Source organism: Tachyglossus aculeatus, unplaced genomic scaffold (genome assembly GCF_015852505.1).
Source record: "Tachyglossus aculeatus isolate mTacAcu1 unplaced genomic scaffold, mTacAcu1.pri SUPER_34, whole genome shotgun sequence".
In the NCBI taxonomy this organism is placed as follows: domain Eukaryota; kingdom Metazoa; phylum Chordata; class Mammalia; order Monotremata; family Tachyglossidae; genus Tachyglossus; species Tachyglossus aculeatus.
The window spans coordinates 444,243-461,760 of NW_024044839.1; the positions used below are offsets into that span (position 1 = coordinate 444,243).

General features: G+C 57.8%; 1 protein-coding gene across 1 annotated transcript; it reads left to right on the forward strand.

Moving 5' to 3' along the window:
• The first annotated feature begins 717 nt into the window (after positions 1 to 717).
• Positions 718 to 15,705, forward strand: RAB37 (RAB37, member RAS oncogene family). The gene is made up of 13 exons (XM_038741908.1): positions 718 to 727; positions 2,064 to 2,232; positions 3,092 to 3,111; positions 3,426 to 3,835; positions 5,820 to 5,930; positions 11,138 to 11,248; positions 12,709 to 12,750; positions 13,338 to 13,404; positions 13,597 to 13,649; positions 14,331 to 14,396; positions 14,949 to 15,005; positions 15,102 to 15,178; positions 15,382 to 15,705. Exons 1-13 carry the CDS (start codon positions 718 to 720, stop codon positions 15,485 to 15,487), a joined length of 1,299 nt encoding a protein of 432 aa, XP_038597836.1. The 3' UTR covers positions 15,488 to 15,705.
• Positions 15,706 to 17,518: the final 1,813 nt, after the last annotated feature.

Consider the following 17,518-nt stretch of genomic DNA (forward strand, 5'->3'; position numbering starts at 1 on the left):
GAGGAATAGGCCAGACTGGAGCAGAACTTCCCTGTGGGGGAGAGGGCAAGACAGAAAGAACAACGGTGGGTGATCTGCAGTCTTCACTGGTCGGTCTCCTGTTAGAGGCTGAGCCCAGGCCTGAACTCCACTGGGAAAGAACTGTGGCATCCAGAGATGAGGGACAAAGTTGTCTAAAGGTTTGGAGAGAACCCTAGGCAGAAAGGTTAAGGAAACTGGGGTTACTTCCCCTAGAAAGGAGAATTTATATTCTCCCAGTTTATGGGAGGCTTTATAAGGAGGTTGTTGCTGTCCATGCCCATTGAAGACTGACTAGTAGAAAGTGGATCCCACTGAAGCAGGACAAGATTTCTACATACTACCCACCTGGGTGCCAGGGCAGGCAGAAAAGACTTACCTGGTTCTAAAACACAGGGGGCCCAGCAAGGGCCTTAATTTGACCTTCTTCCTCTCTAGCATCTCTGAGGAAATTCCTGGAGGAGGTTAAGATGCCCCTCTGCACTCTGGGAGGGCCCATTTCGAAGTTGCTCCCACTGACCTCTGGGAAGACTGATTTTAAAACTGCTCCCACTGACCTCCTGGGAGACCCATTTCTAAACTGACCCAAATGAACTCTGAGAATACCCATTTCCAAGCTACCCACACACACACACACACACCAAGAACACTTCAATGGAATCCACATTTTGCCACTGGGGATCTTGTGACAGACGATGGATGACGGAGGGTGAGTCACTCTGAGGGGAACTGGTTTCTGATTGCAAAAGTGGAGTCAGTTACAGAGAATCATAATAGCTCTGAGACTGCAAGCAGCAGCCAAGCAACTTCACCTCCTCGAATCCCTCCACTATGACAAGACAAACTGGAAAGTGGGTAGAAGATGGCACGGGCCTCAGTCTCCCCCAGCCTCTTTGGGGATCAGAGACTGCAGAGTGGAGACTTGCCTAGCTCCCAGTACTCAGGGCCCTGACCCCAAGCATTGGACATTCTCAGAGACTCTTGGCTCTTCCTTTGTGGCTGTGTGTCCCTTTGGGGAAGGCAGGGTTGGGGGGTTCACCAGAGAGGCTGTTCTGACTCCCAGTAGTATTGGAACCCTTAGAGTCAAAGGCCCTGAGATTGCAGCTCCGAAACCCAACAGTGACTCAGCCTGTCTTCAGAGCACTGGTGTCTGTTCATTCTGACCCGGTGATGACTCCTGGGGTGACCCCTACCATTTTCCCTTAAACCCCAAGGTCAGAGTCAAAAGCCTTTCCAGTATAGCATGTCTCTGGCTGATGGTCAGTTCTCTGAAGGTGGATAGTGAAGCTGGAAACTCTCCCCGTCAAGCATGATGACCTAGTGTAAAGAGTGTGGGCCTGGGTTCTAATACCGACTCTGTCAATTGTTTGCTGTTTAACTTTGGACAAGTCACTTAACTTCTCTGTGCTTCAGTTCTCTCTGTCCTCCTGTTCTCCCTCCTACTTAGACTGGGAGCCCCACGAGGGGCTTGTACATACCCCAGTGCTTAGAACAGTGTTTGACATATAGTAAGCACTTAACCATGAAAAAAAAATCAACCAAAAGTCAAAAGCTCCCACGGTTGGGAGCAAGTTGGGCCGCCGGGAGAAGCGGCCTCAGACTTTGAATCCGGGGGTTCAATGGGCCAACTCGCAGGAAGGCCCCCACCCGGGAAGAATTAGACTCCAGCTCCCCGAGCTGCAAAGCCACTGGGTGGAGGAACTGTCTCATGGGGAAGGCAGTGAGTGACAAAAGAGGCTCAAGGGGAGCGGCACTTATGCCTGCGGCCCAATTAGATCTAAAATAATTGTGGCATTTGCTAGCGGTTACTATGTGTTAAGCACTGGGCTAGGTGCTGGGGGAGATACAATCAGTTCAGGCCCAACCCTGAGTTCTCCGCTTCCTCCTACTACCCACCTTATCCTCCTCCCCCTCCCCCTACACTCACACCCACGAACACTTACGTACCCGCCTGTACGAACGCGTACACACACACGTACACACACACCCTCGCACACGCACACACCGGGGCTCAAGTAGCGACAGTTGAGAATCTGGAGCCAAAGACTGCTTTCTGGAGCTTCTGGAGCATCCCGGCGCTGCCCATGAGGCTCCCCAGCTGACGGCCACCTCCTCCCCGGTGGAAACGGAGCGGCCTGACCCCCGCGAGCCCGGGCCAGCTACCGTCTCGGCGGCTCAGGGCATTTGGGGTCTCAAACTTCAGGCTCGGCTAGGGTGAGCCCGGCTAGGGTGAACCCAGCCCGGCCCAGTCAGTCCCCCTTCCTTCCAAGGGGCGCTGAGCCGAAGCTACCGGAAACGAGGCCTTGCAGGGAGAGGGGCAGAAAGGCCTCTGTGGGCATCTTCCTAGAAAAGAAGCGTGGCTTAGTGGAAAGAGCACGGGCTTGGGAGTAAGAGGACGTCGGTTCTCATCCCGGGTCCGCCGCTTGTCTGCCGTGTGACCTGAGGCAAGCCACTTCATTTCTCTGTGCCTCAATTCCCTCATCTGGAAAGTGAGGATTAAGACTGTGAGTCTCACGTGGGACAAGCTGATCACCTTGTATCTCCCCCAGCGCTTAGAACAGTGCTTGGCACATAGTAAGCGCTTAACAAATACCACAGTTATTATTATTATTATTATTATCTTACCTCCTTCCCTTCCCCACAACACCTGTATATGTGTATATATGTTTGTACATATTTATCACTCTATTTATTTATTTATTTTACTTGTACATATCTATTCTATTTATTTTACTTTGTTAGTATGTTTGGTTTTGTTCTCTGTCTCCCCCTTTTAGACTGTGAGCCCACTGTTGGGTAGGGACTGTCTCTATATGTTGCCAACTTGTACTTCCCAAGCGCTTAGTGCAGTGCTCTGCACACAGTAAGCGCTCAATAAATACGATTGATGATGATGATGATGATTATTACGGGGCAACAGAGCCGCCGGGGCAATGGGGGCCGAGGGAAGAGAAGGGTGGCGGGGGAAGAGAAGGGAAGGTGAGATGGAGGGGGAGAAGGAGAGGACAGAGGGGGAGGAGGGCGGTTGGAGGAGGAGCAGCCGCCTTTGACCCAATTCTTGGTTTTCCCGCAGAGGCACTAGGCCGCGGATTTGTGAGTCACGGACACTGAGTTCCGGTTCTCCATTCGGGAGCGATCCCGGGGGGCAGGGGGTCCCCCAACTGTGCCTCCCGCCCCGCACGTCCCCGGAGCGGGGGGACAGAAGGTCCCCGCGGCTGGAAAGGGCTCCGGGGGCCGAGCGCGGAATCCGGCTCAGCGTGGGGGGAGAAGTTTGCTTGCGTGTATGTGTGTGAGCGTGTGTGCGGGAGTGCAGGACGCGGTAGGGCGGAGGAGGACGCGACAGCTCAGGAGCCCCGTCCCGGCGCTCCCGGACCGGCTACGCCGATTCCCGCCGGGTCCCGGCGTAGGGCGCGCCCGTCGTGCCCCCCCAAACCCCGCCACTCTGTGCGGGAGCCGACGGGGTCCCGGGACACCCGGGCCCTGCCGTCCCCATCCTCCCGCCCGCCCGGGGAGCTGTCCGGGGTCCCGGGGCCGGAGATTCCGCTTCCCACGGTGGCAAAGCGCGAGCGCAGCGCCGGGATCTGTCCGGACTGTAGGCGCGGGGGGGGGCGCGGGGGTCCCAGGTGGCTTAGGAGCAGATCCCTGGGGTCCGCGCCGGTTGCCCAGCCCCCGACCCCGGGCCCAGTCGTATTTCTGCAAACCCCGCCTCCCGCACGGGGGAGGGGCCCGAGCTGGACCGTGGGGAGCGGACACAGCCCGAGCGGACATCATGGACCCGCCCCGGACTGACCTCTTCCCGGAGGAGATTCTGCATAAGGTAGCCACCCCGCAGGCAGCAGTGGGGCCGGAGGAGCGGCGGGGCATCAGAGGGCAGGAGCGAGGGGTTGAAGTCCGGGAAGGAGTGCTGGGAGCTTAGTACAGTGCTCTGCACATAGTAAGCGCTCAATAAATACGATTGATGATGAGGGGCCTGCGGGGTGGAGGAGAGAGGGGCCGGGTTCGAACCGGCACTGGTTATCGGCCCGGAGGCTCAGACAGAAACCGTCCCGAGGGGCTGCGAAACCAGAGCTGGAGCCCGGGGGAGGGAGGGGAGAGGAGCCCAGGCCCGGGAGAGGAAGGGGCGCGTCCCGGCGGCGAGGGGGCTCCAGGTTTTGGCGCTGACGCGCTGAGACCCACATTCCTCCCTCTGGAGGCTCATCTCCCCCTTTCCCCCCGGCTCCCTCCAAACCGACCGCCTGAGTCATTCCGGTGATGAAGTTCTGCGGCCGCCAGGCCCCTTTCTCCCCGGCTACCATCCCCGGGGATGCCTGCAGGCGAGCCCGGTGTCCCTCTCAGCTCTAGCGGCTGCCGCCTTCGGCGTCTGTTCTGCGGATTTGGAGGGCCCTTGGGACAGCTCTGCGGAACTTTAAGTGCCTACTCTTGGAAAGGAGCCAGAAGCGTCTGGCTCTTCCTTTCTGGAGCCAGCAATGACTGACTGGTCCTTTCGGGAGCCAGGGTGACTGGCTTCCCCTTTATTGAGTCCTCAGTGCCTGGCTGCCCCTCTCTAGAGCCAGCAGCAGATTCCCTGCCCTTTTCTGGAATCAGAAGTGACTTCGCTGCCCCTTTCTGGAAAGTTTCAGAGCTGCTGGCGGAGGGACGAGGCTCCCCAGAGCCGCCCCTCGTCCGCGGCAGGGAGAAGATTCCCTCCAGCCTCCTCTTGCCCTTGTCCCTTTTCCCTAGACCTGAGGGCTTTCCCTGATCCAGGTCTGCCCCCTCCCCCAGAGGGCACCGACGCTCCGGGCCATGCTGGAGGTCCGACACGGACCCCCGGGAGCCGGGGTGGGAGGAAGCTCGCCCAGTCCGGGCTACTTGCCCTGGTAGACGCTCCTCCACCCACTGTGAGCCCACTGTGGGGTAGGGACTGTCTCTATATGTTGCCAACTTGTACTTCCCAAGCGCTTAGTACAGTGCCCTGCACACAGTAAGCGCTCAATAAATGCGATTGATTGATTGATTGGTCCGAGGAGGAGAGCCCTGCTCTCAAAACCGGGAGCCAGGGGAGACAGGCCCCGCTCCTTCCCCGGGGCAGAACTGGGGCCACCCTACCGGAACCCCTTCGTGAGGTGGGGGGGGGGGGGGGCGGTCATGGAAGTGGCAGGGACCTGAAGGGGGTGAGCCGGGCTTCTGGAGATGACTCCAATATAACCAGGCAACCGATGACCTCGGGATCGCCCCTGAGACTCTGCCCTTCTGGCTGGGGCTGGTAGTTAGAGAGCTGAAATCTGAATCGTTGACGCAGTCAGATCGTTTAAACGGGGCGAACGGCCTCAGTTCTTTCCCTGGGGTCGGCGGAAGGGGTGGAGGTCGGCCGACTCCTCCTGGACGCTGAGTCTGTGGTGGAACACACTGAGGTCTGACGCGGCGCAGTCCATGGAGGGCCGGTCCTCGCTCAGCAGGGAGGGAGAAGGAGAGCAGCCCGACGTTGGCCCTGATGTCTGACTTCTGGCCACCTTGGGAAAGGCCTCCGGCGGGGGCGGGGGACCTAGCTTCCGTGTGAGATCGGGTGGCAGGGCCACTCCGCAGGGCAGGGGTCAGCAGGGAGCAGCGCAGAGGTGGAGGATGAGGGGAAGACGGACATGGGAAGAAGGGGGGCGCGTATATCTGTGTGTGGTGTGTGTGTTTCTGTTGCCTAAACCAAAATGAACATACATGTGGGGGTGCATTTGTATATTTGGGCACCTGCATGCCCCACAATGTGCATGTACCACGCCAAAGTCCAGCCAGCTCTCTACTTCCCTCTCTCCCTGCTTGCCTCCTTATAGACGATCCTGGTGGGAGACAGTGGCGTGGGGAAAACATCTCTGCTGGTGCAATTTGACCAGGGCAAGTTTCTCCCTGGCTCCTTCTCGGCTACCGTGGGCATCGGATTCACCGTGAGCACCTGTGGGCATGGTGGGAGTAATGGGGCCCCTCGGCCGGATCCCCAACATCGGAGGCTTCGGGACTGGGATTTTAAACCTGGTCAGAGTTCACCGATTACCTTTTTATTTTACGGTACTTCTTAAGCGCTAAAGTGCATCAAACACTGTTGTAAGCACTGCGGTGGATACAAGTCAATCACCAGGAACAAAGTCCCCGTCCCACATGGGGCTCTCAGTCAGGTGTCTCACTGATTTTACAGATGAGGTAACAGGCTCAGAGACGTTAAGTGACTTGCCCAAGGTCCCACAGCAGACAAGTGGAAGAATAGGATTAGAACTCTCAAGTCCTCTTAAATGCCCATCAATCATATTTATTGAGCGCTTGTGTGCAGAGCACTGTACTAAGCTCTTGGGAGAATATTATATAACAGAGTTTATATGCACATTCCCTGCCCATGCAGTTTCCATTAGACCACCCTGCTTCCTCAGTGCTTCTGGTTCAAGGGTCAGAAGCGGCAGGACCCTCGGCCTCGGGCTGATTGGGCAAATGTGTGGGGGTCTCTAATGAGGATACATTCAGAGAACGACTCTCTCCCTCATCTAAATCAATCAACCAATCGATCACTAACATTTCCTGAGCACCTACTGAGAGCACTATATGATGAGCACCTGGGAGACAATGAAAAAACGCACGTTACCTGCCCACAAGGAGCTTAAAATCTTACGAAGGAAGCAGACACAACGTAGTTGACGAACAGGAGGGAAAAGGGAATGAGACGACGGGGGACTCGCTAAATGCCTGAATATTGGAGTCCGTAGGCCGACCCGTCTCTCAACGCTTCCGGTGGCCGAGTGCGAATGTGCTGAGGGGGATTGGGAGAATGAGCTCGACAGAGGAGACAATCCAAATACTCGATCAATCAATAACGACATTTATCGACAGAGAGGTGAAGCCGGCACCTGTGGCTCTCTGAAGGCCTGCGCTTCCCTCTTGTGCTGGCGATGAAAAATGCAGGCCTCCCTCTCCTGGGCTCCCTCCCTCAGAGACTATCAATCAATCAATCAATCAATCAATCAATCGTATTTATCGAGCGCTTACTGTGTGCAGAGCACTGTACTAAGCGCTTGGGAAGTACAAGTTGGCAACATATAGAGACAGTCCCTACCCAACAGTGGGCTCACAGTCTGAAACTAGTACCCCTGCGTGGAACGGGAGTTGGTGGTCCTGGATCTCCCCCAACGTTTAGCACAGTGCTAGGCACAGAGTGAACGGTGAATCAATACCGATAAACAACAATGTCCTGAGACACCTCCCTCTTCCCCATCTCCCCCTCCCGTGGGAAGATCCACAAGCCACGCCAGAGGGAAAGGCACAGATGTTCTCCTTCCTGGGTCTGTGAGCCCTTTTAGACTGTGAGCCCAATGTTGGGTAGGGACTGTCTCTATATGTTGCCAATTTGTACTTCCCAAGGGCTTAGTACAGTGCTCTGCACATAGTAAGCGCTCAATAAATATGATTGATTGATTGATTGGGTCGTGCGCGGGAGGGGTCGGTGGATGAGAGTTTTTGCAGGGTGAGGTCCATTCATTCATTCAATCGTATTTATTGAGCGCTTACTGTGTGCAGAACACTGTACTAAGCGCTTGGAAAGTACAGTTCAGCAACAAGCAGAGACGATCCCTGCCCACAACGGGCTCACAGTCTAGAAGGGGGAGACAGACATCAAAACAAGTAAACAGGCATCAATAGCATCAATATAAATACAATTATAGATTGATTCATTCAATCAGTCGCATTTGTTGAGCGCTTACTGGGTGCAGAGCACTGTATTAAGCGCTTGGGAAGTACAAGTTGGCAACATATAGAGACGGTCCCTACCCAACAGCAGGCTCTTAGATCTATACACGTCATTAATAAAATAAATTGAATGATCCAGCACTTAGAACAGTGCTTTGCACATAGTAAGTGCTTAATAAATGCCATCATTATTATTATTATTATAAAGAACCCCCACCTCCCCCGTTCCCCAGGCTTCCCCTGAAATCTGCTCGAGGAAAGGCCAGCCCGGTCACTGCCCAAACGGTGGCGGGGAGGAGACCAGGCCTAGCTAGGTCTGTCCGGCTCCTGGAGCCCCCGACCCCGTCCAGATCATCATCATCAATCGTATTTATTGAGCGCTTACTGTGTGCAGAGCACTGTACTAAGCGCTTGGGAAGTACAAGTTGGCAACATATAGAGACGGTCCCTACCCAACAGTGGGCTCTTCATTCTGCTGGGGGGTGGGGTGGGGGGCGGGAGGAGGGGCGGGGGCCGAGGCGGGGCGGAGCCCGGGGCGGGGGCCGGGGCGGGCTGGTGGCGGCTCTCGCCGCCGCCGTCCGGGCTGCTTCTCTGCTGGGGACGTGATGAGTCCACCCGGGGCCGCCGCCGCCGCCGCCGCCGAGCTGGACCCCCAGTCCCCGCCTCGCAGCCCGAGCTCCGATCTGTCCGGCAAGGTCTGAGGGCGCGGCCCCCGGGCACAGCCGGGCCCCCTCCCGCCCACCGCCAGCCACCCCGAAACCCGGGTGGTCCCCCCCCCGCGCCCTCCTCCCCCGCCCCTGCTTTGGCGGCGGTTCTCTGTCGGGGGCGAGGGGTGGGTGGTGGGCCGAATCCCCTCCTCTTTCCCTCTTCGTTCTCCTATACTCCGGGCCTCGCCTGGAGCCGGATCTGCCCCGGGCTGACCCTCCTCACCCCCCGCGCCTTCGGGAAGCCCCTGACCTCTCCCCAACCGGCTTCCCGGGGTGGCTTCTGCGGCCAAGAGTAGCGAGAGGAGGCGGGATCCTCGGGGATAGAAACCCTCCCGTCTATTCTCCGGGACTCCAGGCCGGGAAGCAGCCCCACTTTCCGAGCTGTTTGCCCACCGGCCTGCCCTTCCCCCTCCTCACACCCCTCCCGGAGCCCCCAGCCTCGAAGCCCGTAGCCCCACCTCTCTCGCCCACTCGCCGCCCCTCTGTGCTTCCTTGCCAACGCCCCGACCCTAACGACCCCGGGGTCAGGCGTTAGAGCATCTCTGGGTCCAGGCCTCGGGGCGCAGCTGCGGAGGCTCCCACCGCCCTCTTCCGCGCGGGGAAGTGCGGGCCTCAAGGCTTCAGGGTCAGCCCCCAGGGAGCAGGTAGCCACCCGGCTACCTCAGGGCCGGGAAGGGTTAATGGGGCGGGACTGTCTTCGGTAGGGAGGTGGCTCGGGCCCCTTTTCCTCGCGAGGATTTCTCGCCCCCCGGGATGCCCTGATTCTCACCCCAACCCCGCTCAGTGCCTCAGTTTCCCCCTGTTCCCAGGATTCCTGCTCAGAGGAGGGGGGAGAGCGGGGGGTGCCGGTCAGGTCCCGTGAGCCTCGCCTCGTTGCCTTGTGGCGAGCCGTTGTGCAAAGTCACCCCTGAGGAGCCGTTGTGATAAGGGCCGCCGCTGGGTTTGAGGCCGGAAAGGGGGTGGGAAGCCTGGGGAGAGGCTGCTGGAGCCTTAGTACTAAGCGCTTAGTCCAGTGCTCTGCACACAGTAAGCGCTCAATAAATACGATTGATGATGGAGCCTGACCCCCGAGGTTTCAGGGCCAAGGGACCTTCTCGCCCGAGGCCCACCCCCAGCTGCTGAGGAGGAGGAGGATGCGGGCACCTGCCCGGACCGTTTGTTGGCCTTGTTCGGTCAGGCCACCAGTGATCGGTCAAACTTTCACCGGACGCCCCGGGTCCGCTGCAGGCGCGGCCCAGCTGAGCTTGGCTCACCGTGGGTCCGGCGCCAAGCAGGCCGCAGCTGTGCAGTGGCGAGGAAAGGTCACGGTTTCCCCACCCCGGGTCATCACTGCCGTCACTTCCTCGACCTGGGTGCGCGAGGGGAGTGAATTGACTTATCCCCTCCTCGGCACTAACGGATATACACGTACTCGGGTGTTTGTAAATATTTTTAGGTTTGTCTCCGTTAGAGTGTACGCACCTTATGGGCAGGAAAACCTTTCACTTCATCATCTTGTACTTCCCAAGCACCTAGCATGGTGTACCATGCCAAGTGGGCACCCAGTAAATGTTATTATTGCCACTCCCCTACATCTCCCACATCCTTTCCTCACTACCAACCCCTGTGGTGGAGATTCCAGGCATAAACCCAACAGTTAATCAATCAATCAGTCATTCGTAGTATTTACCAACCCTGGTGTCTGCTGAGTGTTGGGCCAATACTGAGCACGTGGGAGACTAAAATGAAATTAGAGATCTGCTCCCTCCCCTCAGGGACGTCTAATCAACAGGCTGATTGCCTCCAACTTGGGGCCCAGAGGAGATGTGGGAAAGTCAGGATTCAGACCTACTCTGTAACCCCCTCCCCTTCATCACCTCAGAATAGCCTTGGACCCCCTCATTCAAGCTTCCTTCCTGCACCTTAATCAGCCAGAGGCTGTGGTTTTCCCCCGTGGCTCCAAGATAAAGTCCCTTTCCGCAGGGATCTTTTAATATCCAACCACTCCACTCCTTTCCCCACTCATCTCCTGCTCCCTGGCAGGACCTCAGGCAAGCACAGGGACACATGTAGGTGCATGCACGTATTCACTTCAGAGCCCAGGAGGTCTGCCCAGTCTCCAGGATTAATGGCCATTCCAAAATGGAAGCTCCCCAACAGGAGATGGGGAGGGACTTTCTGAGGTGGGTATCTGAGCCCCTCTTTTTAGAATGGATTTGAATTCGGAGCCCAGCCCAGCTTTCATGGGGGAAGGTGGAGTTGGAGGAGAAATCCTGCTAGACTGAAAACTCTTTGAGGGAAAGGGTCATGACTACTAATTCTATTGTACTCTCCCAAGTACTTGTAGTACAGCACTCTGCACACACAGCAGACTATAAGCTCCTTGAAGGCAAGGATCATATCTACTAACTCGACTCTGTGAAGTACATAGGACAGTGCTCTGGATAGTAAGTACTCAATAAATATTATTGATTGGTTAATTGAAGAGGAGGAGGAAGGGGTGGAGATCAAGGCTTTAGGACTCAAGCAGAACCAAACTGTGGCCTCACTCCTTCCTCATCCTCCTACCCGTCCCTGTCCCCACTCCCTCCTCCCCACCACACACACAGTGCCACACACAGAAAACAAATCCGTGTCCCAGAAGAGCCCTGACTCCTAGGAGGCTTTGCTCCCACTGCCCTATATACCCCTCCCACTTTTTCCACCCTCTGGTAACCAGGTCTGCCATCTCCTAGGTGATGCTGCTGGGAGACTCAGGTGTTGGGAAAACCTGTTTCCTGATCCAGTTCAAAGATGGGGCCTTCCTGTCCGGAACCTTCATAGCCACTGTCGGCATAGATTTCCGGGTGAGGGGTCATAGTGCCCCAGCCTGGCCAGGGCTGGGGCTCTGGTTTGGGGAATCTGTCCCTGACACCTCAAGTGGCGGGTCATCACTAGTCCCTGGGACGGCCCCTCCCAGGAATGGAGCAACTGGGGCTGGGTGCCCCATGAAGGGGTTAATCCCTCTCCAGTCCAGCCAGTCACCCAGGACCCTCGGAGGTTCTGAGCCAAGGTCAAAGGGAAGAGATGTGGGTCCGACAAGGCCAGGGAAGACCCAGCTCATCCTGACATCCAGCAAGGAAGGGTAAAACTAGGCTCACTGGGCCCAGAGACTCCTGTGGTGAATTTGTTGGTGGTTTTGAGGAGCAGAAGTGTAAGGCCATCGAGAGGGTTCCCGATAGATCCTGTGAACCCATTGACCTCATTGGTGACCACCCTGGTCTAGGCCCCCCACAGCCCCGCAGATGCAGCAGGTCAATTGGCATTGTTTGCCCCGCTCCTTGGGCAAAGCCTGCACCTGGAGCCTGCTTCTCTGAGGATGGGGACCCCAGCAGCAACCTCCCTCAGAAGGGAACCCCTATATGGAAGGTTCCAGGCCACAGCAGAGAGCCTAAGCAGGGACCACTGCCCACAGAGACCAGCCTCAGAAAGGACTCCCAGGAGAGAGCACCAGGCCACCGGGTAAATACTAATTAGACTAAACCCGGCTGCCAGGGGTGACCCCAGGATTGGGCTGGGGATTGTCCCTTCCCTATGAGGCAGAGTGGTGGACAGGTCCTAAGGTCTTCTGAGATGAGGTCTGAAGAAGTTAGGGTCCTTTAAGGGATGAAGGTTGTTCTAGCCAGTTCTTTTCTCCTAGAGATTGTCCCCTGGTATGACTGGTCCAGCTACAAGGGTCAAAGGTCAGGATGTAAGAAGTAGCTCCAACCAGGAAAGGCTTCCGGGATGAAACCCGGGAAGGGAGTCTTCCAGGGAGAGTATCGAGGAGGAGAGATGAAAGGGGCAGGATCTCCTGGTCAGGTGACTGATCCTCTGGATTGGAGTTTATAATGGCATTTATTAAGCACTTACTATGTGCAAAGCACCATTCTAAGCACTGGGGAGCTTACAAGGTGATCAGGTTGTCCCACGGAGGGCTCACAGTCTTAATCCCCATTTTACAGATGAGGTAACTGAGGCACAGAGATGTTAAGTGACTTGCCCAAAGTCACACAGCTGACAATTGGCGGAGCCGGGATTTGAACCCATGACCTCTGACTCCAAAGCCCATGCTCATGTTCCACTGAGCCCTGGAGATGGAGAGGGGTTGGAGGTGGCTAGAAAAGCCCCAAGGTCATGTGGCCTTTGGGGTCCCCCTGACCAACACCACCGGTGGGTCGGGCTGGAGGCTTAGGGGAGGAGTCCCAGGAGGAGGTGGGAAGACATGTTGGGAACTGGGAGGCTACCCCAGGCCAGTCAGTCCCCTCACCCTTCCCTTCTTTTGCAGAACAAGGTGGTGACCGTGGATGGTGTGAAAGTGAAGCTACAGGTGAGGTGGGAGCAGGAGGGAAATGGGAGAGGAGAGGGAGAAAGGAGGGAGAAAGAAGGGGAAGAGGGAGGGAGAAGGAAAGAGGATGTGGAAGTGAAGAGAGGGAAGGGGAGAGGATGGGTTGTTGAGAGGGAAAGAGGGGAAGGGGGTGTGGGAAAGCAGCCGAGGCAGGTGGCTTGCTGCAGAGAGTTACTGAGGGCTGCTGCTACTCTCTGTGGGGTAATTTCCTGTGGGGCCAAGAAGAGGAAACTGGGTTTGACTCAAGTCGCTTAATATCAGCTCGCAGGCAGCCCGCAGTCTGGCCACTGAAGACTGAGGAAGGCTCAGGTCCCAGCCCAATCATTCCCTCTCTGCCTGGGGGTCTTCCAGCTGCCCCTGGGGGCTCCTACACTTCTCTCCCACGCAGGACTGTCTCCCCCACTCCTCCACTCCAACCACCCAGAATTATAGGGTGAACTGGGCCCCCAAGATTGAGGGCCCCCTGCAGGTTAGAATGAGCCTGCCCTGTGAACCTTCTTTTGCCTCCACCTTCCTGCCTCCATCCCCCAGCTCCCTCCCCTACTCATGGCCTCTCTGTGACCCAGCAGATCTGGGACACGGCAGGGCAGGAACGTTTCAGGAGCGTCACCCATGCCTACTACCGTGATGCCCAGGGTAAGTCCAAGACCCCAATCATGCTGCCCCATCCAGGACCCCTACCTACTCTCTTGTCTCAGACCTGTCTGCCCAAAAGGCTTCCAGGGGGGCTGGGTTCACTCCCTAGTACAGTGCTCTGCCCATAGAAGAGCTTAATAAATACGATTGAATGAATACAACTCTCTCTCTCTCTCTCTTTCCCCCCACCAGCCCTGCTCCTTCTCTACGACATCACCAACAAGGCCTCCTTCGACAACACCCGGGTACGTCTCAGCCTTCTCCACCCATCCGGGCTGCAGACAAGGCAAAGGGCGGTCAGACCAGGCATCCCCCTGTGTCAGGCTGGGACTGCGGATGCAGAAATAACTGTCGCAGGCATAGTTCTCAGATGATTTGCATAACCATCTAATGCTAAAACTCAGCCCTGTTTCACCAGATGCTGGGCCCCCCAGCTACGCCAGTGCCAGGCTTCCAGACTTCCCAGTCCAACTGAAAAGACCCAGGCTGGGTTCTGCTCAGGACAGCAGGGTGACCTGGTGGAGAGAGCTTGGGACTGGGAGCCAGGAGACTAGGGTTCTAGTCCCAGCTCCGCCACTGGCCTGCTGAGTGACTCTGAGCATATCACTTAACTCTCGGGGTCTCAGTTTCCTCATCTGTAGGATGGGGAGAAGATCCCTGCTCTCCCTCCCTCCCTTAGACTTTATGGCGGTGATTGCGTCCAATCTGATTATCTTGTTATGTACCCCAGCGCTGAACACAGAGTCTGGCCCAAAGTGAGTACTCAGTAAATACCATAAATAATGATAAACGAGAGCAGGGCAGAGAGGACAGCTTCCTCACACCCCCAACCCCCAAGGGGATGAAATGGGACAGGGAGTGAAAGCAGGAAGGAGGGACTAGGAAGGGGTCCCGGCCCCTCAGTTCCCTTCCTCCCCTCCCCCCAGGCCTGGCTAACGGAGATCTACGAGTTCGCCCAGAAGGATGTGGTGATCATGTTGCTAGGTAACAAGGTGCGTGTGGCTTCCTGCGGTGTCACTCACGGTCCCGGGGTGTGGGACTCCAGTGTGAGAACCTGTGAAGTGGCCATACCCAGAAGGGCTCAATCACACCTCCTCAACCTCCATCCCTAGCACCAAGAGAGTTGATGGTGGTGGGAGGGAAGGCCCTCCAGGGCCCCAGGTCAGTGTTCACGTCCCCAGCAGCTCCCTCTCTCCCTGGACTCGCAGTAGGGTCGGATCAGGGCAGGGGGCTGCCTCGGTTGGTAGCAGGAAAGTGGGGGCGGTGCAGTTGGAGCCGCCGCTGTGGCCCTTCCTGGAGCTGTAGGCACTGCTTACCACCTGATAGTCTGGGGTGAGGCCCAGGGACACCCACCCAGCTGGGCTCCTGGCAAGCTTGACCCCTTGTTCTATGTCAGCCCCGAGGCCAGGAATCCCGGTGCGGACCCGCGGGTTGGGCCGGCCTTGGGCAGCAAGGGCCAGGGATGGGCTGGGCCCGGGGAGACCCCTCTGCCATGGGAGTGGTGGCAGGGACAGGGCTGTGATGGCAGGGATGGGGCTTTGCAGGCGGATGTGAGCGGTGAGAGAGTGATCCGGTCCGAGGACGGCGAGTCACTGGCCAGGGTGAGTCCTCGCCCCGGGGGTGGGGGAAGCGACGGGATAAGGGGCCGAGAGGGCAGCAAGGGGCAGCGAAGGACTGAGGGTGCCTTGTCCTGGCAGGAGTTCGGTGTGCCCTTCATGGAGACCAGCGCCAAGACCGGCATGAACGTGGAACTGGCCTTTCTGGCCATTGCCAAGTGAGTCCCCAGGGTTTTTTGGGGGGAAGGGGTGGTCCTCCTGGAATCTGGGGCGGCACCCCCCGGGTCATCAACCCAGTCGGACACGAAGGGGCCCATCACGGATACCTTAATTAGAGGACGTGATCTCTATATCTGTCCGGGGGCCGGGGCCGTATGTCGTCTGTCCGTGGGGGACCGGCTCTCCCCTCCCCGCCCTCCAGGGAGCTGAGGCACCGGGCCGGACGGCGGGAAGACGAACCCACCTTCCAAATCCGGGACTACGTCGAATCCCAGAAGAAACGACCGGGCTGCTGTGCCTTCTGGTGAACCCGGGACGGGGGCCCGGGGGCTCGGGGAGGGGAACCGGCCCCAGATCACCCCCCCGCCCCCCACCCAAGCCCGGGGGATCGCATTTGCCTCGCGAGCACTGACCCAGAAAAGCGCAGGCTAGATCTGCGAGGGGCGGGCCCGTCCCCCCCGGCTCCCTCGGGCCATGCGCTGCTGAGCCATTTGGCAATCAATCAATCGTATTTATTGAGCGCTTACTGTGTGCAGAGCACTGTACTAAGCGCTTGGGAAGTACAAGTTGGCAACATATAGAGGCAGTTCCTACCCGCAGGGAGAGCGGCGAGGGCCCCGGGCTCTAGGAGACAGCCCCCTCCCCACAACTCCCCACAACTCCCCACAACTCCCCACAACAACTCCCCACTCCAGCGAGCATCGCACGACCCTCCTCCGGCCGCCCCCGCTCCTCCTCACCGGGGAGTTGGGACAGCGCCCAACCTTCTTGAGACAACGCCCGGTCACCGGCCGAACGGGGGGCAGCCCTGCGGGTCGCCGCCAGGGGGCGCTGCGGGCGCCGCTTCTGTCTACGCTCTCCGGTCGCCAGGTCGCCAACGGGGTGACGCGAATGACCTCCCTAAGAAGATAAGCAATATGCTTGACTGCGTCACACCGGGATCCTGCCTAAGGGAACACAACCAAAGGACACAACAGTGGGAAGACCGTGGTGACTAACATCCCTCCTTCGGGGGAAGGGGGAGGCGTCCCAGCACCATCTCTCACCTTCCCCCCGTGCTTACCGCCCCTCATGGACTGACTAGCTGCCTCGTCCCATCTCCGTGCTCCCCGAGGCCAGCGTTGACCACCGGGCCGGCCTAAGCCGACCACAGGAAAGCAGAAAAAGGAGAATTTGGATGAAGGCTGAGTGAAGACAAAAGTCTCCAGAGGGACTGACCTCCCAGACCCCGGGAAAATGAATGTCGTCCTGAGGAGTCAGAGAGGCCGCAGCTTTAGGAGAGGGTTGGGGCCTGCCCTTTGGGTGCAGCGGGACAAAGTGGGGGAATGTCTAATTCTATCCCCCTTTGCTAGTCCCCCGCCCCTCTGAGGGAGGGGATTTCTGGCATCCCTCACCAACCATCCTCCAGGCCTCTCTGCTGAGATCTACCCGAGCTGGAAAGACGCCCCCACCCTCTCTGGGGATCTTCTGGTTCAGTGCTTTGAGGATGCAGGAGGCAACGGGGCTGAGGTCAGGGTCTCGGTTCTCTGCATCTTCACGCTCCAGTTTCTGCAGGCAATAGAACATTTCTATCAGATGGATCTGCAGGTCTTCCCCCCTCCCCCTTTCTCCCTCCCTCCCTCCCTCCCTCTCCAAGGTTGGGCCACACTGACCCTGACAGTCCACCTCCCTCCCTGCCCGCCCCTCCCTCGGAGGAAAACTCAAGGATCATCCCCATGAGTCATCTTGGCGGCCAGGCGCTCTTTGGCAAAAGGGAAGAAAGGTGAAGGAGCACCCTGTCTTCCACCCTGACTTCACCTGGGCGGGGGCGGGGGCAAGGCCTCCTCTCTTTGTTGTAGGGCTCCGGCCTCGGTGTTGGGACCTGGGATGGGCCCTCCCCACCCAGCCAGAAGTGGCCCCAGGAGCCGCTAGGGTGGATTTTGGTTGCAAGGGTAGCTGGCTGGAAGGTTCCTGATGCCAAGGGATCCCTAGAGCCATGCCTTCTGTCACTCCGAGCTAAACAACAGAAGGTGTGAGGGCTCGGCCCCTGTGTTTGCTCCTTCACAGCTTTCCTGCCCCCACTCCAGAAGTATTCCGTGGCCCAGGAAAGCCCCAGCTTTTAGAAGCTGAATTGTGTGTATGATGATTACACCCCACAATCCTCCTGAGTCTCCAGGCGGGGCGGGAATTTGGGCCCAGTACCAAGTTGGCCAACTGGCAGGGCCAGACCCTCCTTCTGAGTCTTTCCAGAGGGATTAGCGAGGGTCTGGCCAGGCCCAACCTGCCTTGGCTTGCCTCCAGGAGCCCCTCCTGACTTCATCTGCACGTTTTTCAGAAAGAAACTGTGGTATTTCTGGGTC

Excerpts from the sequence above, each read along its gene's own strand:
- RAB37 (XM_038741908.1), top strand. Across the intron at positions 13,405-13,596 it reads CTACTACCGTGATGCCCAGG|CCCTGCTCCTTCTCTACGAC; the intron begins GTAAGTCCAAGA and ends TCCCCCCACCAG. Across the intron at positions 15,179-15,381 it reads GCCTTTCTGGCCATTGCCAA|GGAGCTGAGGCACCGGGCCG; the intron begins GTGAGTCCCCAG and ends CCCGCCCTCCAG.